At 38.1% G+C, this 24241-nt stretch overlaps 1 protein-coding gene across 11 annotated transcripts; it reads left to right on the plus strand.

The window, feature by feature from the left end:
* Positions 1 to 23598, plus strand: ZBTB38 (zinc finger and BTB domain containing 38). Of its 11 annotated transcripts, XM_072042682.1 has the most exons (5): positions 2 to 100; positions 576 to 677; positions 866 to 931; positions 1435 to 1861; positions 17703 to 23598. In XM_072042682.1, the coding sequence occupies exon 5, from the start codon at positions 17703 to 17705 to the stop codon at positions 21273 to 21275; it is 3573 nt and encodes a 1190-aa protein (XP_071898783.1). In that variant the 5' UTR covers positions 2 to 100; positions 576 to 677; positions 866 to 931; positions 1435 to 1861; the 3' UTR covers positions 21276 to 23598. The 11 variants fall into 11 exon arrangements, with proteins under 11 accessions (XP_071898784.1, XP_071898787.1, XP_021134903.3 ...); XM_072042683.1 differs by lacking the exon at positions 576 to 677 and having other exon boundaries at positions 1 to 100; XM_072042686.1 differs by lacking the exon at positions 576 to 677 and having other exon boundaries at positions 1 to 100; positions 1634 to 1861.
* The last annotated feature ends 643 nt before the right edge of the window (positions 23599 to 24241 follow it).

Raw genomic sequence — 24241 nt, forward strand, 5'->3', positions numbered from 1 at the left:
GCATATACTGTATGTAGCATTTTGGAATTCATACTGTGGTAGTGAGCTGTTGCTTTCAGTTTGGTTAGACAATCATTGTTTCGTTTTCCTTGCTTTGACAGTGAGTATGCTTGTATGCTGCTTAAGTCTTCTTAGTGCTATCTAGGTCAGGATACTTAGCGTAGCTTTTATGTTTTGTAAATCTGACAGATACCGTGCCTGAAGGAGATCAGCACGATTTTTTCTTTTTTTTTTATTATATCTGAGGATAGAAGAATATTTTATAATTAATCAGAACTGTATAGCACAGCACCTACCGTTTCTGCATTGCAGATATATTTAGCTCTAACACTGCTTGTGGTTAACAGGGTGTAGCGTAGACACAGACAGCTGATCATGCAGTCAGACCCTGTGCTTGTGTGGTTTGTCAATACTGCTCAGGATTTTGAGGGACTGTAAAAGAGAAAAAGCAGAAAGGAAAGAAAAAAAAAAGAAATTATTTATTTATATGAGCATTACATCTTTAATTATGTTTTGTGTTTGTTTGTTTGTTTGTTTTTTTAATTGTCTTCTTATTTTTTAATTCTAAAACTTAGAAATTAGAAAAGCACAGCAAATGCATCCAGGATTTAATCTGTGCGATACGAAATCTTTCTGCTTCAAGAGGATGTTACCGTAGTCAATCCAGCCTTTCTCCAGTAAGCAAGAAGATTGTTTTTTTTCCTCGGCAGGCGGACTCAGCCATTGCACAGGCAGATTTTGATAAGAGTTTGAAATGTCTACTACTGTATTGTTGTAGAATTTGGAGTTTGCTAACAGTGTTAGTGACTGGAGCTCATCTTGCATCACCAGTTGATGACAATTTTCTTTGTTCCCTCCCACCCAGTTGAACCAAGACTCTGTAGCTGATACGCAATGTCACTTACAACATTAATCAGATACTGCATTTAAGGTGAGCTGTCCCTTGCCTCCTCCCTTACCAGAGCTGTGCTGCAGTATGTATCTTACTCCTGCAAGCCTAAAATGGCAGGCAGGATTAACGTTGCTTGTGCTGTGTGCATGCTGTGTATTGAATTCATTATACCGTGCCTAGTATCTCAAATGTGAGTATGTTAAATGGTCTGTGTGCCATATCATGCAGTAGTGAAGACTGGCTTGTGCTTCATTTCAGGCTTAGATATTTGAGCATCACCTTAAGAATTCTTTTTCATTTGCAATGTGGTGAGCTGTTAGCTTGTCATCACATTCAAACTACATTATTAGCCCTTGGAAAGGATAAAAAAAAAAAAAAAAAAAAAAAAAAAAGGAAAGAAAGAAAAAGGAGCAAACCGTGCTTCCAGATGGTGTCACCCTTTTTCTTCTTGCGTTTACTGTAGTTTAAATAATGTATATTGTATTGTTAATTAATGTGAATATCGAATTAAAGCACTTGAAACTTACATATTTATTATGCAGGTAGGAGGCACGTCGCATCTATTTTTAACTCTTACGCAGTCCACGTTGTGCAATGGGCTTTGGTTGTCGAGTTTATATTTTCAGCTGTGATATCAATAGGCTGATTTTCAGTAAATGTGACAAGTGGCCTTTGCAGTGGTCAGCTTCAAGCTTCAAACACTCTGAGGAGGAGGAAAAAAAAAAAAACCTTGTGTTGCAGTTTCGGAAAACCTTGGATGAGGACATTTTTTTCCCCACTCCTGCTTTCCCTATTGATAAACTCAGTTCTCCTGATCACGGTCTATTCAAGCTGCTTCCCATCTGATTTTTGACAACTGCTTCTAAAAAAATTATCAAGAAGACCAAGAATAGAATTTATCTCCATCGCTTTACATAAAAATGGCTGGGTGCATTGCCATGCTAACACTGCACTAAGTGATACACGCAGGTAGGTTGAGATTTGCATGTTTTACTGATTTCTTGGTCAGTGTTGCAAGTACATGAAATGGGCTTTAGAATGTAGCTTTCAGATTAAAAAACAAAAAACAGTGCTAAATTGATAATGAAAACTGCAGTGTTAAATTGTTGGCTTCACATACTGGCATGACAATTGTTTTTATCTGCTTTTAAAAAAAATCTATTGTGAAAGTAGAACAATCATGCCTGTTAAAATAATCATATGTACTAAGGGCGTGGCAACGCTTCTGCAACAAAAGAATTTTTGAAAACCCTATTGATTCAATTATATTTTAAAGCTGACTATAACCATTACTGAGCTTGCAGTTAAAATGCAAAAATAAAAATTAAGGTAGATAAGAAAAATGAAAAATATTTAAATTGTCGTAAGCGGTTTTCTGTGTTTTGTGCGAAATCTTAAATAAAGATTAGTATGCTTCATACTTAGATTTTCAGAATTGGCTACAAACATACACCTGCAGCATTTATTTTTATTTTAACATAGAAGGACTTTAAAGAGAGAGATTGATATAGATGGCCCTGTCAGCTTAAACTGAGTATCAGCTCACTGAAGTGTGTTTTACTTCACACAAAAATAAGGTTATGAAATAAAAGCTTAACAGCCTTAGGTACAAAAACCTGAATCTGAGCATTAAGAATAAAAATAATTATGAGTACTGTACTACTTACACCAACTTTTGTAATATATTTGTTTCAGATTAATACTGGGCCAGAACTAGTTTCCTTGGCAACCAAATCCTTTTAAAAGGTGCAATAGTAGAGATGTAATACGAAGTTATTCTCTTTAATAGCAATACCACAGTGCAAATGGAAATTTTACAGTTAAGTTTCTTTTCGGTTCTAAATGAGAATCTCATCTCATTCTGTGTTTCCATGCGGCTGTCATTTATTAAACGATGCCATGTTTATAAAGCTGTACACAAGAAAAAAACTATTTTATTCCTGTTTTGTATTGGTTGTTTCCAGAAACGTACCCCAGTTTCTTTCTTTTTTTTTTTTTTTTTATTTTAGCCTAGTCTTACATGTAGGTCAAGGTTTGTACTGCGTGTATATAAAGTGATAGTTTCATTATCACAAGTATAAAAGTATCACTGAAACATTTAGTAGCTGAGAAACGTAGAGAATCAGAAGTTTAAACCTTCTTTCACCTTTGCTGAATTCAGCCACGGTAATGTTAATAAACCTTTCTTTAAATAGTGGACCTATTCTGAAGTTCAACTAAAGAGCTGCTTAACCAGACTGGAAAATAACTTGTGTAGGATCTTAAGTAAGACTTTATAAAATAAGCTCACTTGCAGTCTACGGTGATATGCAGACCTCACAGATTTTGCAAAAATTAAGTATTATAATTCCTTATTTCTATTTTTAGCTGATGTTTTTTAACAATATCAGTAAATCAGAAATCTTATGTGTGCCGCAGTTAACAGATGTTACTGAATGTCTCCACTGTGCTTGTAACGTGGTGTATCTCCTTGTGAATCCCCTTTGTACGTGACTTGAGAAATTCTCACTACTGCAATGAGACTTTTGCAGCAGGGTAGCCATTTTCCTTTCATGTCCTTGACTCTAAAATGACTAAGTGCATTTTGTTTGGATGAGGACCCAGCACTGAAAATTAATACAAAGGAGGTATTTAGATGTACAGCCAATTATATCAATAATAGCCTTGAGAGTTTCAGTACTATCAAACTAATTCTCATTTATTTCTAAATATACCACTTCAGTACACTCCAAACAAACAGCGTAAAACTGCTCAGGAATATGACTGTTGTCACTTGCCTCGATAGGCCAGTGCTTAATAATGATAATAAAAACCATTTGATTCGTAATTATGAGATTAGCTTGACATGATGCAGTATTTCTGTGTTCCACCTAAAGAAGCTGAGCTGAAAACATAATAAGCAGCATCTCTCAAGTGACATATTAAAGTTTGCATGTTATTTTGTAATTTGATTTATCTCCAGTAGATTCCTTCTGATGTTTTTTTTTTTTTTTTTGGTCTGAAAAATGTTATATGGTGTGCGCCATTACATGTAGTTATCAAAACTGCATTTTTGTTTATTTTGTGTGGTTATTTTTAAAGGATGTTGCTGAGCTAATGCTATGCAGAAGCAATCTATTTATTGCCATTGATATTTATTTTTAGAGGAGATGGGGCACTTTGAGTTAAACTGTTTTTATTATGGCTTTGTGTTCAAATATATCCACTCAAGGCATTTAAAGCAAGTGCAGCTCCGTTACATGAGCATGCTTCACTACAGTTGTTTTAAATCCATTTGCAAATATGCTCTTTTATTAGGGGATGCAAGTCCTCTTGTGATTAATATGGCTGGACTCAAGTGCTTTCATGATTCTGGAAAAACTCATTGGCAGCCTGTGGACAATAATTTCTTCTAGCAAAAGAAACTGATTTATTTACTAAGGAGGATTCCAGTAATTTGCAAGATGACTCCAGTTTGACTGTTCTGTGTGGCTTGCTGCATGTATAGCCATGGCAGTTGGACCCACCTAATACAGTTTCAGAACGTTATAGCCAGAGGTGCCATATGAGCTCTGGTGTAAACTCCATCCATGTTATTCTTCTTGGCTACAGGGGATAGAGACAGGTGCAGTTTTTCACACCTCGAGCACAGTCTGTCAGATGTTATTTGGGAGGGAGGGGGGTTCTGTACAGTTTTATCCTAGGAGCGTAATTGCTAATACTCAGCCCTCCTTTTTATAATCAAAATGTGTTTTATCCATGCTAATTCCACTCCTGCCTAATGGAAAATCTACACAAAACTTGAGTAAAAATGAAATCAAACTAAAAATCATTCATTTAAGCATTATCCTACTGCTTTTCAATGACATTTCTGATTCAGGTTACTTCTGGCTCTAAACTTCATTTTGATTTGAAGCTGCAGCAGTGTGAAACTATGTTCAGATCATATTTGTGAGACTATCACAGAGACTCTGGTAGTAATGGGCAGGTAACAATTAACCCTTTTAATTAATGCCTTTGGGTCATCTAGTGTCTCTGTTGTATTTTATCATGGGAATTGTTTCATTGTGTTTTAAAAGGACTTCATTTTGTCTAGTACTACATTTGAATTCCAGTGTTGTCAAATTTGGAAATTCTTTAGCGTCAATAAGCTCCTTTACTTCTGGATTCCTGGATGTTTAAGATTCCCATTCACCGTAATATTTGACAGTCATTTGTCAATGTAGATGTGCTTAGGACATTATTGGTGTTTGGGATAATGGCTTAATGCAAATCTCCTTCATTCTGGTCTTTGTTACAGGCTTATGTGTAAGCTGTAGAATATTTACTAAAATCAAGATATACTAAAAATGTACTCAGACAAAAACAAAACAAAAGCTTATCTTTTTACATTTTAAAGCCAAAGTAACGGATCCTGTAGTGCCTGCATACTGCTGTTTATAAAAGTATAGTGGTATATTTGTAAATGGAAGATGTATCTATGATTAATTGCTGGAATATAAAAAAGGCTATCAGCTCAGTCGTAATTCCTTATCTGTAAGATTTTGCAGTTGCTGTATGAAACAATTTGATTCTGTTTAGGATCTCTGGAACAAAGCCATGTTCTGAATAATTTTTAAACTATTATATGAAAAGTTATTAGGGGGTTTTATGTACAATAACATAAAATCAGGATGTTCAACAATGATGAGTCATTTGAGCAGAGAGATACAGGAAGTGTATTCCGGAGAACAAGAGCTGCCCAGAAAAGACTCATGATGCTATCTGTAATAAAAGAGGCTGAAAGAAAAGTGGCAGAATAGAAAGAGGAGAAAGAAAAAGCTTTCTGAAAGACTGCAGAAATGCAGGGAGGCTTTTAAGATAAAGAATAACTTGTAATTGGTTTTGACAGTTTATATGCAGTCAAGGGATTTGACTAGTAAAGATGATTGTTTCTCCCCATACTATAATTTGTTTTCTAAACTGGCAAACTGTGATAGCTAATCCTAAAAACCACTTGCTTTCCACTGACTTCAACTTGCAAAACTCAGGAACAGACTGTCTGAGAAAGCTGTGAAGCCTCCATTATTTGAGGTCTTATTAGGTAGAAGTGTTAGGAATGACTTGGATACAGTTGAGATGGGGGAAAGGAAGTAGAGCCAAGGATTGGTTTTAGTCTAAATTTTCCAGCGATCCCGATAAAGTAGTTTTTAAACTTGAAACCATGCTTAGATTTCTTTTTTGGACATATGAAACAGCATCCAGTTTACAATACACAGGTTAAAACACAGTAAAACAATGCAGGCAGATGCAGTATTCCTAATAGTCTGGTTAGCTGCCCTGTTTTATTGCTGATGTGTTGCAAGCACCCAGATGTGGATTTAGAGTCCCACAGCATTCCACTAAAAATTTAAATGAATTACACAACGTATTTGGCAATTGGTACTTGACTAATAATTTAGTCATTACATTGGGATCTTCCCCTTTGCAGGCTGACACACAGTAGCCACAGAGGTCACAAAATTACTGAGATTATTTTGCAGAACATAGCTGTCAATACCACTTCTAAAAGGCGCTAACAGAAGAACAACCTGATTTTAGTCGCGTACCTTTATGGGGTGATCATAGCAAGCTGAAATCTCTTTAAAACTCGCACAGAAAAACAGCTTAAGTATTGAATACTTTAAAACCATGTTGTTGCATGACTTCTTTTTGGTTAAGATCTACCTTTTTAAGAATCCTTTCAGAGACTGTTATCTCTGTGGTACTGCATCACTCTACTCAGTTATCAGTATTGTTGGATTTTTCCATCCTCCTGCTGCGCTTTTGTTGCCATAGAAGTTAGTGAAGTAAAATCAGACAGAAAAGATGTTTCTAACAGGTTGTTACAGCCTCCAATGATCTGTACAAACCTAACGTATTGGCAGGCCAGGAAACCTCCTGAGCTTGCCAGAAAGTTAGCTCTCTAGAAGTGGATCCGAGCCACCAATGTTCATTACCAGTCTGTGCCATACGACAAAGGTAGAGGAACTCTCCTAGTGACAACACCCATTTCTGATATAATTGTAGGTGGTTCAGCTAGAAATGGCTAACCTCTACCCTTATATATGACTGTAATCGGGGTAGTAAAAAAAAGCTACTGAATTATGAGGTATAAACAGCACTTTGTAAATTAAAGGATGAATAACCAGAGTATTTCAAAATAGGAGTTCTGCATGACATTTTCAAATTGTAGCAGTTTACTTTCTACTTACTGTGAATATACAATAATCATCGTGGTTAAAATAAACATGTCTAGTAGTTGTGCTTTAGATTTGATGTATGTAGGTATTGAATGAAATAATCCATGAAACCCTGATTAATTCATTAATTTTGAATGTGGTCTTTTGCATCACAGAGTATAATTTGCATTACAGCAAGGGAATTGTTTCATTGATTTCAGTGGCACTATTTGCATAAATTTCAGTAGGAAACGGTCTGTTGGATCATAGTCGTTAATGTTGTGAAATCTTAAAGTAGAAATACATAATTAAGGGTACTAGGCAAAATGTAAGATAAGGAACTGAATTTAAAAAAAAAAAGCAAAAACATCTGGAATTCCTATAATATCTTAAAATGTTTCTGTAGTTAAGTTTACTTTTAATACACAATGTTGTATGACAGAAAATGATAACGGATAATCAGAGACAATATGATGGAATTAGAAGTTTAAATTAATAAAATATTAAAAGTAGATAGATTCAAGTTACCTGGACTTGCAGAAGCAATATACTGGAAAATCAAAGTTATACCTATTTTAAGTAAATTACCATAGAATTCTTGCTTGGTATATTTTAGGTAGAATACTGGGCCATAACCTGTTTCCTTGGCAACCACATAGGAATAAAAGGTACATAAGCAAAGCTGCAGATGTGTGCCAGTGAATACTTATTAAGCAGCCCAATGCATTTACATACCATGTGCTCATAATAATGCATGCATTTTCAAAATCACCATATAAAAAGATTTCTGTGCATGACCCAATGTGGCTTCTTAGTACTCAAAGGTTTAAACCTAAAGAACTCATGTTTTCAGTGGAAATCTCTTGTGAGTTTAAATTGAGCTTTAAATGGGACTTGGAATTGACATACTGGGTTTGGTCTGCGAATCGAAACCTTTCTCTGAGATTCTGAATACTTAATAGAACTCCTTTATGACAACAGAACACAAAAATGAAGGTTTCTGTTGCCTTTCAGAAATGCTCAGCCATTGTAAATTTGAATCTTGCACCAGCGTTTGGATGCAAGTATGATTATTCTGTTTGACACGATAACAAACTAAAGCCACTTGGAACAACAACAACAAAACCTAGTGTTGTCTGTAGCACTCTCATTCTATCCAACATATCCAGGCAAAGAGATGTGAACACGTGTTGCCTTCTCACAGTCAACAACAGAAAGAGAAGGGGGGAAAAGAGAAAAAATCTGTAGAAATCAGAATGGCAATTGTCCTTGGACTTTCAGAATAAGATTTGGACGTAGCATTTAGGCAGTACTCATACTTCCTGTGCAAGTGTTTGTATCATACTGTTTTGTTTTATATTCCCGGATTAAAATTTCAGATATGCAAGATCCGTTTTGACAAATTTGTTTACTGACTTCAGCAAGTTTATGTACACAGTATTTTTGGCCTTTCTTCTCAAAGTATTCATTTGCATATAAAATGAAAACCGTACAACCCTTTGGCTTAATTGTTACCCCCTAGATGATATGTCTAAGTCCAAAACGCTAGTAATTAAAAAGACAGTACAAATGTGGATCTGCAAATTCAGAGCTTAAATTAAGGTGTTGTAATCGATAGCCTAAATAAAACCCTCTTCAAATCAATTAAAACACTCCCATTCAATTTTTTGTAGTATGCATTAAGAGAGGGGGCTTCATACGTAACACAGCACTGAGATTTAGCACACAAAGATTATCCTGAAAATGTTAAACATTTCTATAACACTCAGTGGTCAAGTAAATCAGAATCCAGCATAATTCTGGATAGTTTGAACACTATCACATGAATCTTTTCACAGTCTTGAACCATAAACCCTGTTGTTATACAGCATCAAGCACTACAATACTCTTAAGCCTTTTGAGTCAGTAAGAGTTCAGGGAAGTATTAAGGAGATGCAAGTTGACTGATTATTGTTCTTGTTTTTTCTTGATGTTCCCCATCTGAACTGAGCTCACTGTCTGGCTAGGATTTGTACCTGAGGTAATTCACATTAGTGACTGAGCACGCAGCACAAACCGGAGCTAGAGCCATCAAGATTTTCTTCTCACTGCCACAGTCCTCCCCCATAGCTTGCACAGAGGCCCTGCTCTAGCTTTTAGGTTGGAAGCACACAGCAGGCCAGAAGAGGAGTAAGGCTTGGGTCAGCACAGAATGGAGTATAAGAATATTTAAGAACGTACAGCCGAAGTTACTCTCTGTGTCAAGCAAGTTGCCAAAATTAATTGCCACACTTACGCAATGATTCAGAGTAATAGCTATCACTTATGTGTTGCTTTTGGCATGCTAAATTTTAGCAGCATAAATGCCAAAAACAAATTCAATAAGGAATGTTGGCGATCAGCGGTGGCTAGTTAACAGCTTTAAGACCGATTCCGGTTTTAAAATTGGCTATAGAGCAAGCCACCAAAGCAGGGGTGTTGCCGGGGGAAGGGATTTAGCTCTGTTTTCAGCCTAGAAGGATTTGCTGCGTCAGCTGTATGCAGTGAAGGGCAACAATGGCTCTATCTGCCTGGTCCCCAGCACACCTGACCAAGAATAATAGTGGCGCCCTGAGCAAACAATTTATCTGGTGCTCTTAGGTATGTTGATTCAGATATTCAAAGGCTGTTTCCTCTGAAAATTTGAAAACAAAAGGCTGGTTGCACTACTTTTATTTTGTCTTTCTGATAACCGAATGGGCAACATAGTAATTGTCCAAAATGAAAAGAACTTAAAGGTTTAATTTGCTAATTTTGTTGACAAAGGTCAACAATAGAAAAATGGAAAACACTGTCTGTAAACATAGCTTCATGACTGCAATTGATCTGTGCTTGCTAAGGACTGTGTTCTGTCCCAGAAGTGTGGGAGGCTAGAAAGTAGCTTGTCAGCAGCATAGAAAAAAATATGAAGACTTAAATGGAAATAATGTTGAGATTGTTCAGAGATAGCAAGATGTAAAGTCAGCTGATTCTTAGTAGCAATACAGCATAAGCTTTTCTATTTTGTGCTAAAGAAGAATTTGGATTTATGTCAGGTATTGCATTTGCTTCATTTTCTTCTTTAGACTGGTGGAGAGACAATCTTAGTTATACCTTCAAAAATTATTTGGATGTGTTTAGTGTTAATGGGACTTAGATTACACCATAACTAAAATTAATATTGAAGCCAATATACCATAGGGAAAGACTTGTTCTTTCTTTGGTGCATGTGTGCAGCTTGAGAATCGAATGAGTTCTGCCAGGCATGTCCCTGTCCTGGTCAGACTTCAAGCAGCAGGCAGCTGCCACGGGCCTCCATAAATGGGCTCCTTCCCCTGTCTTCTAACTCCACTCAAAGCTGTGGAAGAGGAGAAGAGTTATGCAAAGCCACTCTTTCCCTTGCTCATGTAACAGAAAGTGGAGTGGAGCCACTTTGGGCTGCCTGAGTGAAGTGTTGGGCTGCCTGATGGGTGAAGAGCTTTGTTTTCCTTCTCAGCAGCATCACTAGTCGCCTTGGCCTCAGCTGTGAGAGCAAAAGCAGTCCATCCAAGCATTTTTCTCCTCGATAGGCTGGTCTGCTCAAGGCATTGAGAAAGAAACCAGTCAAGTCCTGTCCAAAATCCTCATGAGGAATTTGCAAGAGATGGTAACGCTATGTATGTTGTTTCCTGCTGTTGTTTAAGAACTGAAACTGCTTGGCTAGGAAGGAATATTGGAACATTTTTTTTTCTTTTTTCCTGGGCAGCCTGAAATACTCTTAAGGAAAAAATACCACGTGCCATGATTTGCAGAAGTGAGATTATCAGACTTCAGCAAAGCATTCACACAGCACACTCCGGCAGCCTTGGGATTGTTTATTCATTTTAAAGAATTTTGCTGGCAATTTTCTCTATACCTTGTAATTAATTATACCATGTAAGAAGTAATCCATTTTCTTTGCATCTAAATGTTTTTACATGAATGATTATAAGGGGAAGGTAAAGTCTTGGGTGCAGTCAAGATGGCCTCATAAAGAATTTCTTACTCCAAAGTGTTTTTAATGTATAAGAAGCTGATGTGACTGTGAATTCCAAGTAGCTCAAACCTATTTGTGGAAATTAGCACCTTCAATTACAGTGCTGGCCACAGAAAAAGGGATTCTTTGTATAGTTGATGAGCTAAAGTTGCCCTAAGAAAACACACTATTAATTAAAACACACACACACACACACACACGCACACACACAAAAAATAAAAAATAAAAAAATCAGTTCAACTCTGTTACATTGTCTATAGATACTACCAGGACATCAAAGGGTCAAGAACAAATAAAATAATGTCTCTAAATTGAGGATATCTGCTAAACAAATGACAGTTGTGCCTCTGATTTTAAAAACAATACAAATAAAGCAATAATAATGAAGATTTAGTGGGAATTCAAAACATATTCTTCCTTAAATTTGATTCACTTAATGTAAAATGATACTTGTATTTATTATTGCTCAGTAATGCATGGTTATTTCTTTCTTTTAATGTATTACAGATTTAATTTAATCCATATTACTGTATTCCTACTGACAAAACATTTGTCACAAATACTTCTTATGGCACATGTCAGAAATCTTCATTAATACATATTGATAGATATATATGCCTAAAACAATACTAAGCAACAGTACATAAGCAACAGACAAAGGCCAAGATTGAAATAACCTTCATGTGAGTATGAAAATCTGCTTCTCAGTTATGTTACATGTTTTCCACCTGACTTAAAAACCTTTTTTTTTTTTCCTTAGCTACATGATTCCGAGTACCTGGGAAAGAGGCAGAGGGAATAATATGTGCTGGAAGGCAGTACCAAATATGTTGGGGTATATAGCTAAAGCAAATCAAACTCCTTCCTTCTTTATTCAGGTTTACATTTGTTAGTGTTTCTGAAGCACTAGTAGTGTTGTTGCACTTGTTTCCTGAGGTAATAAATAATTTAAAATAAGAGAAATTAGAGAATGACTGCTCAAAACATGCATCTCCTTGATACTTTATTAATTTATATATGGTTAAAAACAAGATAATCAGATAAAGAAAGAAGGTAAATGCAAATGAACTTCAAGATCTGAAAGAAGCTTTTTTTCAGATATGGTTACTTAAAGGAAACGCCTCATCTCTCTCCTTTTTAGTGGGGAGTTGCATTAGTTACTGTAGCGAGTTCCATTTCTCCACAGACGCTTTCTCTTTCTTCGTGTGAGAAAGGCTTTGAAGGAGAGCAAGGCAAATAAATTTCTTTGTTAGGCATTAAAGGAACGCTAAACGTGGATCAAACCGCACTGGTGATCACAGAAACGGGGCTCGGATACAGGGAATCGCTGGATTTCCTCACCGCTTTAAATTTGCGGTGCTTGCCCGTAAACACCTTTCCTAACACTATGAACGCCCCAGGCGGCCGCGTAAATTAAGCGCAAAGCTTAATGTGAAATTAACGGGAACCCGGCCCGCGGAAACCAGCGCGGCGCCGGCCCCGGGCGCAGCCGGCCGCCCAGGAGCAGCGCCGCAAAATGGCGGCGGCGCCCTCCCGCCCGCCATCGGCGGCCCCGCGCCGCCAGGAAGCCGGCACCTGCCCCGCCAGCCCGCCGCCCGCCCTCGCCTTCCTCGCTGCCGAGGGGGACCCCGCAGACGCGGTTTTAATCGCCTCGTAGCTCGGACACAGTGAGTTGCGCTGCATCGAGCGTCAGGCTGCTTAAGCGTTTGTGCTGGTGCTAGGAAGAGTCACGTTGCAGGCTAATGTGCGTCGCTTCCTCGGCTCGAGGCTCGGCTGAGCGCCGCGCACGGGGCACGCAGTTACCAGAAGCAGGAAGCGCCGCCGCCTTATCTGCCGCTGAGGGGCTGCCGACGCTTGCTGCCCGCGGAGGCTGTGCCCCGGGACAGGCCGCTGCACTGACGCTAAGGTGCTGCGCCGGGAGCTCGCACTGTGCGGCGTTCGTGCGGGGCGGCCGGCGGTGGCGGTGGAGCCCCCCGAGGCGCGGATCACCTTGTACAGGGGCAGCAGCCGCCCCCGCCCGCCTCCGGTCGTTACAGGGGACGGGGCTTGCGCGGGCGTCCAGCTCCACCGTGTGGGCAGCGGCGGCACCGGGCCGCGGGGCGAGCCCCGGCGGGCGGGGGGCTGCGAGAGGGGCGAGGCTGGGGAAAGGCGGCCCCGGGGGCTGCGGGGGTCCCCGCGGCTGCTTTCGTGCCATGAGCTCGCAGGGCCGAGCTGGGAAGTGAGGGAGTGCCGGTACTAAAAGCGTGCTTGGGCTGTTCTGCCGCCCTCCAGCTGTCTGAGTTAGAGGAAGCGGTGTGAAAAAAAAATGATTTGAAGTCCATAATGCCTACGAAGCTGTAATAAATAGAAGAGCGAAATGTTATATCAATAGGTAAGGATGCAAGAACCAAGAGTCTGAAATAGAAGACGTGTCAGTGTGCTTGCAGCAGTAGTGCATCGCTATGTCGAGCGTAGCACTAAGCTGCAAGCCGCTCAAGCTGTTAAGTATAATTAGCCATCATTAAAATTTCCCTGTGTGCCTGAGGCTGTAGGCAGGAGGCCGGCTGAAGGCCGCCCGCTCCACGCAGCCTGGCACGGCCAACCTGCCCGGCTGGACCTGGAGGAGGGAGGCCCTACAAAGCTGTGTCCGCCTTGAGAGCGGCACCAGGAAGTGTTAGCACCTTCCTTAAAATCCCAGTGGAAATGTTAGGAATTTAAAAAAACAGAAAGTTGATAAACTGTAATAACAGTTTTTCAGACTCTTGTTTTTTATTTGGCCTGAGTACAGGCAATTGGCCCTAACGGGGTTTTGTTGGTGCCGTTATCTTGCCTTTTTAAATTTAGGGGACTGAAGTCTCCTCTTGGGTAATGTGGTGCACTTGCCTGGCAATAGGTTTCAAAGCTTAGCAAGAGTTAAAAATAATATTCCTAGATTGGAACTGTTCTTCTTTGGTAGGATTTTGTTTTGTTTTGTTATATTTGGTATTTGTAGGCCAGAAAGACTCTTGTGATCTTTGTTCACTTCAAAATAATATTGATATGAAAATCAGCAGTGGCATCTTGCCTCTGCAGTGTCCATGTGGAGTTGACTGATCTAGTTCTTATAATTAGCAGCATCAGCTGTGAGGCATGGCTAGTCACATTTGTATTTGGATGCATCAGTCTCTGACCTTTCTTTCTGGTAAATATGAAAATAACATTAGAAGTTACGTTGTTCTGCAGTGGTATTCTGTTGATGTCAGAAAAGGTAATGTTATAACTACCTTTTATAATAATGAATATGGATATCTTTTCTTATTAATTCTATGTTTCTTGGTTAGAGCAGACAACTCCTGGAAACTAAAATGCTGCTTTTCTTCTTGCCGTGCCAACTTGAAATGAAATGTAAACTATTCCTAAAATAATCCATTTGTGTGTGTTCTAGGTAGGATATTTTGTTTTTACAGCACTTCAGGTACATTTTTGACAAATGAAGGAAGCAAGACAAGTACAATAAAAGCCGGTAGAGAAAATCATTACACACATGAATAAATGGACTATTTTGGGAATGCATAGTTTGAAACAGAAACAAAAAGTGTTGAACCTAAAAACTAATTTGCTCTGGAATTTTTCTGTATAACTTTACAATAGCAGATGGTTTAGCACATAGGGGAGAAAAAAAAAGTATACATCCAAAACGCAAATGATAGTTTCTGCTGCTTGTACACGAGGAATCTAGCTCAATGTTTTACTTAGGATACCACCATGTCCATGGTTCACAGGCTACAAAAATTGGCAGTCTATGTACACTCAAGTAGAAATAGAAAAGATTCTCTTCTCAAGAGGGTAAACTTTGAAATAGCTAGTTGAATAGCAAGACTTCTACTAAAAACACTAGACTTCGTGTATAAATGCCTCTTAGTATGAAACTGATATATTTAGCAAACAGTATGTCAGATGATGCATCTTTGAACTAAAACCAGCTGTCTCCTGTAAAGAAACAGAAAAAACACAGGCAAGTTCCTTTGGGGGTAATTCACTGGGAAGTAGAGCTGACATCATTTATTTCTTATACTCAGGAAATAACTCTATCAATAGCTCCCGTTGTGAAATGTTTTTGATGTCTGACAGTTGGTTTCTAGTACAACATCATATGAGCAAGTTAGATGTAATCTCAGACATTGTCAATGAGAAAAAAGAATCAATTATGTGATAGTGGCTGCTTGCTTGAAGAAGTGTTTTTGTCAGTATTCTTTCTGTCCAGGACTTGATATGATAGTAAAAAACTAAAATTATTTACTTCTTTTCAGATACCAAACCAAAGAAAATAACTGTACTCAATTACTGTGAATTTCATATTATCACTCGAAATGAATAAATATTTATTTTAAGACAAATAAATGTAATGAACAAACACAAACTATGATTTTATAATTTAAAGGCACAAAACACTGCATCTAGATTTACAGCTATAAGTGACCAGATAATCAAAATATCTACATCTACATTTCTATCACAACTGTACTGATGAATTCACTTCTTTCTGTCCATGGTATATATAAGCATCAGAGATATTCTTTAAAAATCACTATTTTGATTTTTCTGAATTTTGTGCCTTGAAAATTCTCAGTCAGTAGATGTATTAGCAGTTTGGGCCATTTGCATGGGTAATACCTCCCTGACAGAAACAGTGTAAGGTACAAATCTTACTTCTAAGCCTCATCTGAAATATATCAAATTATATTTTGTTTGTTTTAACAGTAAGATGGTCATTCTTTTTTTTTTTTTTTCATGATTTGATTTGCAGTGAAATAAGCTTTGTGATACGCTGTCCAAAGTGCAACTAGATCAGCTAGAGCATGTGTCTATGTCCCTTACTACTTTGTGATAAAGACCCTGTTTTCAATGAAGGACTACTTTCAAATAGCTTGGGTGGGCAAACCAATGTGTTCTCAGTTGGCATTGCTGTTTGCTTCATGAATATGAGTTGAAACCTTATTTCACGCTTTGGATCTGACCCATCTTAAAAATAAGTTAGCACATTAAATGTTAACTTTCTGGTGGAAAGGGCCATAATAATTTTTAAGCTTTGCATTTCCATTTGGAAGAGTAACTGGAATGTTCAGAAGGTACTCCTGTCTTACTAGAGCACTACGGCATGGGGCTGTTTTAATCTGTATTACAAAATACCTGCAGTTGGTCATTATTTAAGGTACATTTTGATTACACAAATTGGAAGAAAAGGGTCTTAAAATTAAATATGCAGATTTTTTTACTGTAGTGATTGGTGAGTGTCAGTAGGACAACTGTTTCTTGATGACCTGGTCAGCAGTAGTAGAAAACATAACTTGGAGTTTTGGGGGAAAACAAAAAACAAGTGAAAACAACCCCTTTAATTTGGTGTTTGAATGAAACAAAAATGAACTGGTTTAACCAGAGATTTTTTCCATATACATGATGTTAAATCCATCTGTTTCTTTCATCAGTGTGTTTTTCATTCATATTTTGCATCTTCTATTTCAGTCAGTAAACCACTGCATAGCCATACTGTACAGTCCGGATAATCTACACATTTTTTTGGTCAACACTGAACCTCATTATTATAAATTGGCAATTATTTAACAGTATTTGCTATTGCAATGAAATCTTATTATTTGGTAGAAATTAAGAACAAACACTGTTACATTATAAACTGAACACTATGAATCTAAGCTATTAACTAAGGAAAAAATGTTCTATTACCCGTTTTACTCCCTAAATTTATAATTTCAGGGTTTTAACTATTTATCTAAGAAGCTTTTTTAATAGTGTTTAAATTATGTAAACAATGTTATATGTGCTCCACTATCATTTACAAAACTTTGTTGCTTGTGCACTCAGTTGTTTATAAAGCCTTATCCTGTAGCTGAAACTTTATTTCATGGGAATCTCTGATCCCTGTTTTAAATACTGATTTAATAAGCTGATCAAATGTGGCTGTGTTCTAACATGACTGTTTGACAAGCAGCCCCAGAAAGCAAAGTCCTTGGTATCCACAGAACCACAGCGATTCAACTTGCCTTCCCCATAGCGCCTGCCAAATACCTTGGTCATGTGCTGAGGAATTACCTCAAGGGTTCAGTGAGTCATTTAGTGTGAAGCTGAGCAGATGCACCTAGTGGCACAAACTAGAGCTGGTGGTCGTGGTCCCCAATGGTAGGCACCGTGTGGATGATGGGGCAGTGCAGGCGCAGGGAAGGTCTGACTCCCACCAATGAGCTGCAGGTGCTGTATGTGTCGGATCTAGAGAGACTTGTACGTTGAGACAGTAGCACAGCCCAAATGAAATGGGGAACAATATGCAACTGATGAAGCTGATAATGCATCTAAGATTGCAGTGTCAGACAACCAGGAGAAAATAATTTCTACCTGGTGATCACTGTACATAAATCATCCCTGCTGTCCTGAGAAGCCAGGTTACCTTCAGTGGTGTTGGCGTGAATGAACCTACGTGACTTCAACCTGAAATGCTATGACAACATTTTACTCGTTCTCAACATTTTAAAAGTTAATATGTTTAAAAACAATTATAAAAAATATGGAACTATAAACTTGATATGTAATCGAAATGAATGAAAATTGCCTCAAAATATATTTACACTGTTCTTTTTTTTCCTTGTAGATGACAGTCATGTCTCATTCAAAGGATCTCAAAGACGACTTCCACAGTGACACTGTACTTTCCATTTTAAATGAACAGCGCATAAGGGGTATTTTATGTGATGTCACCATCATTGTGGAAGACACCAAATTTAAAGCCCATAGTAATGTGCTGGCAGCTTCAAGCCTTTACTTTAAAAACATTTTTTGGAGTCGTACTATCTGTATTTCAGGTCATGTACTGGAGCTAGATGATCTCAAAGCTGAAGTGTTTACAGAAATACTGAACTACATTTACAGTTCCACAGTAGTTGTTAAGAGGCAGGAGACTGTAACAGACCTGGCAGCTGCAGGGAAAAAATTGGGAATATCATTTCTTGAAGATCTTACAGATGTTAATTTCTCAAGCTCCCCCTGCCCCTATGCATACTGTATTAATGAGAAAGGGACTGTTAAAGAGGAAAAACATGAAAAGAGACACGAAGAATCTGCTGTTACAAATGGACCACGAATTACAAATGCATTCTCAATTTTTGAAACTGAAAACAGTTTGTTTTCTCCACTTGATTTGAGGGCAAGCTTCAAAAAGGTATCTGAGACGATACAAACACCCAACGTCAACCTCGACAGAAGCGATGCTTGCAAAGATGCCGAGCCAGCCAGTACGCTGGCAGAGCACTCCTACGCAGTTTCTTCGGGAGGAGATACTTTTCAAGGAACACCGTGTTTTGAACAGGACAGCAGCCCTTCATACAAGACAGTTGAAGACCACTATGAAAACCACCAAGCAACACCACTTGTTCAGCCAGCAAAACAAGCATGCAGTACTCCTAAGGCAGCTTTCAAGTCCCAGGGGACTGGTTTGGCTGTAGCAAAAGCACCGGCCTCTACAGTGACCAACACAGAAACCCCACGTGAAGCAGTTAACGACCAGAGAATTGTTTCCTTTCCAAAACCTCAGAGTAAAGCAGATTTCCATTTGCCCAGAGAAGAGGAAAACAAATCTGCTAATATCTCTGGATCTGCAGCAACTGTTCCACCTGCTTACAACTGTAACTGCTGCGCGAAATCATTCAGTGACAGGGCATTACTCAGTACTCATCTTCAGCTCCACTCAGAGAATCAGGAAACTTTCGTATGCAAATACTGCAGCAAGCAATTTGCAAATCTAAATATACTGGAAAGTCATGAACAAGTCTGTATGAGATCAAGTAGCTTATCTGTTCACAATGGAAATGAACAAAATTTTTCAGATAACTATACTGCCACGGATGGAAGGAATGGAAGTTCATATGCAAACGCAGAGCCTCTATTGTCTGAAAACAGCATCACTGATTATTCTAATGCAAACTGCACTTTACCAGAAACAGATCATTTGGTTAAAGTTGTTGATGGGCAGATATTATATACCTGTATAGTTTGCAAACGTAGTTATGTAACATTGTCAAGCCTTCGAAGACATGCAAATGTGCATTCCTGGAGAAGAACATACCCTTGTCACTACTGCAACAAAGTATTTGCATTAGCTGAGTATCGCACCAGACACGAGATCTGGCACACCGGAGAAAGACGCTATCAGTGCATTTTCTGCCTGGAGACTTTTATGACTTACTATATTCTAAAAAATCATCAGAAATCGTTCCATGCAATTGACCATCGCCTCTCAGTAAATAAGAAGACAGCCAATGGAGGCTTAAAACCAAGCATGTACCCGTACAAACTTTATCGCCTTCTACCTATGAAATGCAGGCGACTACCTTATAAGTCCTACCGAAATTCTGCATATGAAAATGTTCAAACAAGTAGCCAAGCTAATGAAACTGCTCCTAGTAACTGCTTCATTCAGAGTTCTCTTAGCTCTGAGCTACCATCACTGAATTTTCAAAGTAATATACTAACAAACAACAGAACTCTTGCCCTGGACACCTCTTCGTGTAATGATGCAGCACCTTCCACAAATACTCAGAATTCTTCCTCTTGGGGAGTAGGTATCTTAAATTCTGACCTGCAAAGAGACTTTTTCACAGCTGACAAAAGAGGTCCCACTGCCCCAAATGACTCTAGTTCTCGTGAGTATGATTCCTCAATTGTGTCTTTAACTAACGTGAATGAAAATTCAACCTCTGTAATCAGTTACAGCAGTTCTGCACCCTCTGTTATAATGCACAGTAGCAGAGTTTCGTCGGTAATAATGCACAGTAAAACAGTCACTTCCATAGAAAACAGTAAGACAGAATCATCTAGTAATCTACCTAGTCAATCTGTAAGTGATGACAGTAAATATGGGTCAGATAATTATGGAAAATGCATTACCAAACCAAAAACTATTAAGGAGAAAAAGAAAACACTGCAGTGCACCAGAGCAGAAGCAACTGAGGATATGCAGCACATCCAAGGGTCTGGAGGTTCATCCAGCAAAACCACTGATACTGTTCAAGAATCGAGTAAAACTGAAACTTACATCGCAAAGCCTGCCTTACCTGGAACATCTACTGACAGCAATGTTGCTCCTCTTTGCCAAATAACAGTAAAAATTGGTAACGAGGCTATTGTAAAAAGGCATATATTAGGATCTAAGCTGTTCTGTAAAAGGGGCCGCAAATCTAAACACGAGTCCAAACAGGACAACCTAATTGAGGAGTCGGAAATGGAGATAAAGGAAAGAAGCCCATCTAGGCTCTATAGCTCAGAGTGCCTGGAGCTGGCAGAAATGTGCGATGATGTAAGTGATCAGGACTCCAGTGATAAGCCTTGGAGACCATATTACAATTACAAACCAAAAAAGAAATCTAAACAGCTAAGAAAAATGAAAAAGACCAAATGGAGGAAAAAGCATGGAAACAGAAACACCGTTATGGAAAGTCACAGTATGTGCAGTCGGGAGTATGCACTCAGGAATGCTCCTGAAGAAAAAGCTGCCAGTCAAGAAGAGAACACAGAAATGCCCAGTCTTCACTGTGAGCTCTGTGAAAGAGATAAATCTTCCAACGCAGAAATTCAAGACCATGTGCACTGGCATATTGCTACTTCAAAGCCTTACATCTGTGAATTATGCCAAAAACAATTTCAAAGTCCATCCACCTTAAAAATGCATATGAGGTGTCACACTGGGGAAAAGCCCTATACCTGCAAAACCTGTGGGAAATGTTTTTCAGTTCCTGGAAATCTACAGAAACATGAACGTATTCACTTAGGTGTCAAAGACTTTGTCTGCCAATACTGTAACAAGGCATTCACTTTAAATGAAACACTCAAAATACACGAAAGAATTCATACTGGAGAAAAACGCTACCACTGTCAGTTCTGCTTACAGAGTTTCCTGTACCTTTCTACCAAAAGGAACCATGAGCAACGGCATGTGCGTGAGCATAATGGAAAAGGATACGCTTGCTTTCAGTGCCCCAAAATTTGCAAGACAGCTGCTGCCCTGGGAATGCACCAGAAGAAACATCTATTCAAAAGTCCAGGTCCACAAGATAGAAAAGAACAGTTTTGCAGTGAAAGTGCTCAGCTGTTGGAAAATCAACATTTTCTTCGCCCAGAAGGAAGCGAAGTGAAAAATATACAAAATGTAACTCCAGAAGTAATACTCTGAGTGGTAGTTGCATGAAAGAGAAGAAAAATGCAAAATTATATATATAGGAGAAAATGTAGATGCATTGAATGGGAAAACTCCACTCTAATTAGTATCATTTACTAAGATTGTGTCTTTTAAACATATGTTGTATATGCAAAAGGAGGAAAAAATATAATACTGAAAAGGATAACTAGTATTTGCAATAATACAAACTTAATGTGAAAGACCCAAAATACTTTCACCACAATAGACTTCTAACGTACATACAGAGAGAAAGAAGAAAAAAATCATGACCAACCAACCCCCTTCTAGTTATTGTTACAAGAAACTAGCCACTGAACTATTTTACAGTGAGGAATCATTCTGGGTAAAATAAATATGTAGGTTCAAAGTATATTCTATAGAAGGAATTTTTGCTGCAGAAACCATGTATTGCAATTGTTTAAACAAAAAATAATGTGTTTATAAAAGAAAATGTGACTTAGTGTATTCTGAAGTGAAGGTAGGAAATGTTTCTTGAATTTGGGTATGCCGAAGTACAGTTGAGTTCTGGAGTGCTTTTCTGTAACTCAACACTTACCAAACACATGTAGAAGCATAAACCTCTTTTTCTTTCCAGATTGTTTTGTCGTTAACCCTAATAAGCATTAAGTCTCTGAGAGCTTGTACGGAAAGTGCTCCAGATGTACGATATCTCTGAGACATGTAATAAAGATTCAGTGGAACACATAATAGCCGGTCTTCCAAATGGCAAAAATTCCAAAAGATTCAACTGTCAGTGGCCTGGTAGCACTTTTCAGTTGCATCTGTCTAAAGAAAATTGTTCTTCTGAAACAGCCTAGATTAAGGAACTCATGAATATAAACTTCCACCTCCTGGTGAGTCTGCAACTCCTGTCTTTTAGAAATACTGTTCTTCTCAGCAGCAGAAGATTTAGAAGAAGATTTAGAGTCTTCCTCTACATCTTGGAATAATGTCTGGACAACAGATGACAGAGCAACTCCCAATAAGTCGTTTGATTTTGGGAGGAATAGGTAAACGCTCAGATGCCTGCTTCCACATGTATCCCTGAGGCAGTTCCTATGTATAAAAAGGGATTGGGACAGTTTGTAGGGTTCCTTGTCATCCCCATGCCTTAAATGCAACATCTAACTTCCTATATCCCTGCTCAATGATCCCAGTAAAGATCCCAGCATCTCACCCCAGGCAAGCTTTGTCACTGTGTCCCTTGTCTCAGCACGGTGGGCCCAGAGCAGAGAGGTGCCTGCAACAGGTTGATGGAGAAAGAAGTGTTAGAAGTGTTTCTGCCTCCATCATCCTGCCAACCCAAAAGGTTATGGTGAGCCTTCCAGCTTCTTGTTTTGCATTCACCAAGAATCAGAAGGGTGTAGGCTTCCAGAAGACATCACGAAAATAAATCTTACAATTCATACTATTTTGTGAAAATGTGATTAATTTTAACTGAGATTAAGAGGTTTTAAAAGAGTTAACGAGGGTATATGTCTACAAGTTGCATATTATATGATAGGGCTCTTTTGTAAGGTATCTGCATTTCCAATTAGTCATGTACATTCATCTTTGCAAAGTGTTAAAAACTTAAACCAGGACAAAGGTTAGTGAATCTCAACTTAATTCTGTGTGCAAATATGGTATACGATTTGTTTACTTTGTTTTCTTGAATATTCTAAAAGAAACTATAGCTTGGGTATGGTAAAACTACAGTTGGAATGATAACTACAGCATCGATTGAAGTAATAATATAGTCCACTTATTTATTCTGTCATTGGTGAATGCTGTGAACCCTTTGAGAACTGTTTGGTTTCATGGCAGCTTTGGTTCCATTTAAATAAGGATAACAGAAGAATAAACATAGGAAAGTACAATGATGTTTCAAAGAAAGTACACGGAGATATTTTCTAAGTGGACTTGTATGATGATAATTATAGACCAAAGCAAATAAGGTAGAATATTTATACATATAAAGATAATTTTACAAATATTTTATATAACTGTATAGTTCATAAGAAAAATATTGATAGCTTGTGTTAGGTCTGGGGGGGTTTGTATATTTTGATAAAAACACAATGACTTTGTAACTGTATATTCTCTACAATTTATAGCAAAGCAGTTTTAAGATGGCAATGTCATGTTTATAGTTCAATTGTGGCACTTTTACTACAAGTAACACGTTGCAGTAATGAGTCTAGTATTAATGACCAAATTAGAATTAAAATACGTGTCAGAGAAGGTAAATACTGTACGTTGTCAAAGACTGTAATTTGCTGCATCTGTATTTTTGTTTAGAAGAAAATATTAAATGCAGATGTTAAGGATTGATAAAGAGTCTAATTTTATTTTTAGAAAGAGTGATTATAACTGTTTTTGCTTGATTAAAATAACCTCTTCCTATTTTTTTGCAAGTCTCTCCATTTTTTAAGTTATGTTATATGTTTCTGGATCATATCGATTATGTATCTGCTAATGTGCATTTCATTATAAGATTAAGCAACACAGTTCCCAATTGTTCCCTTCATTAAGGTCAGAACCGTTAATTGAGAACATGCCAGAGGTCAAGGGGAGTGATGGTATCTCCTGGCATCATACCATTAAGGGTGAACACAGTGCTAAGGTGAAGATAATCAACTTGCTGTGTCTCTTAAGGGACTGGGAGATGGGTGAACTGCATTTAAGACTTTGCAACACCTTAAACACTTTTTCATGAGGACCAGAAATGTAAAAAATCTTATTTAAATTCTGACAGTAACCTTGCAGTATAGACTGTGTATTTTACACACCGTACTTCAAATATTGTGGGACTACTGCCAAGATAGAGTTCAGAACGGAAATACCTGATTGCATAACGAAATACAAAGGTATATACAAAACAGAATGCATGTTCAAAGTACTTCCCCCTTCAGCTAGGTGTCACTGGTCTGTAACTTGCATTGAAAGTTAAATTTAAGCTAAGTTGTGCAGGGCATTTT

Source organism: Anas platyrhynchos, chromosome 9 (assembly GCF_047663525.1).
Source record: "Anas platyrhynchos isolate ZD024472 breed Pekin duck chromosome 9, IASCAAS_PekinDuck_T2T, whole genome shotgun sequence".
NCBI lineage: Eukaryota > Metazoa > Chordata > Aves > Anseriformes > Anatidae > Anas > Anas platyrhynchos.

Excerpts from the sequence above, each read along its gene's own strand:
- ZBTB38 (XM_072042683.1), top strand. The coding sequence starts at position 17,703 with ATGACAGTCATGTCTCATTCAAAGGATCTCAAAGACGACTTCCACAGT.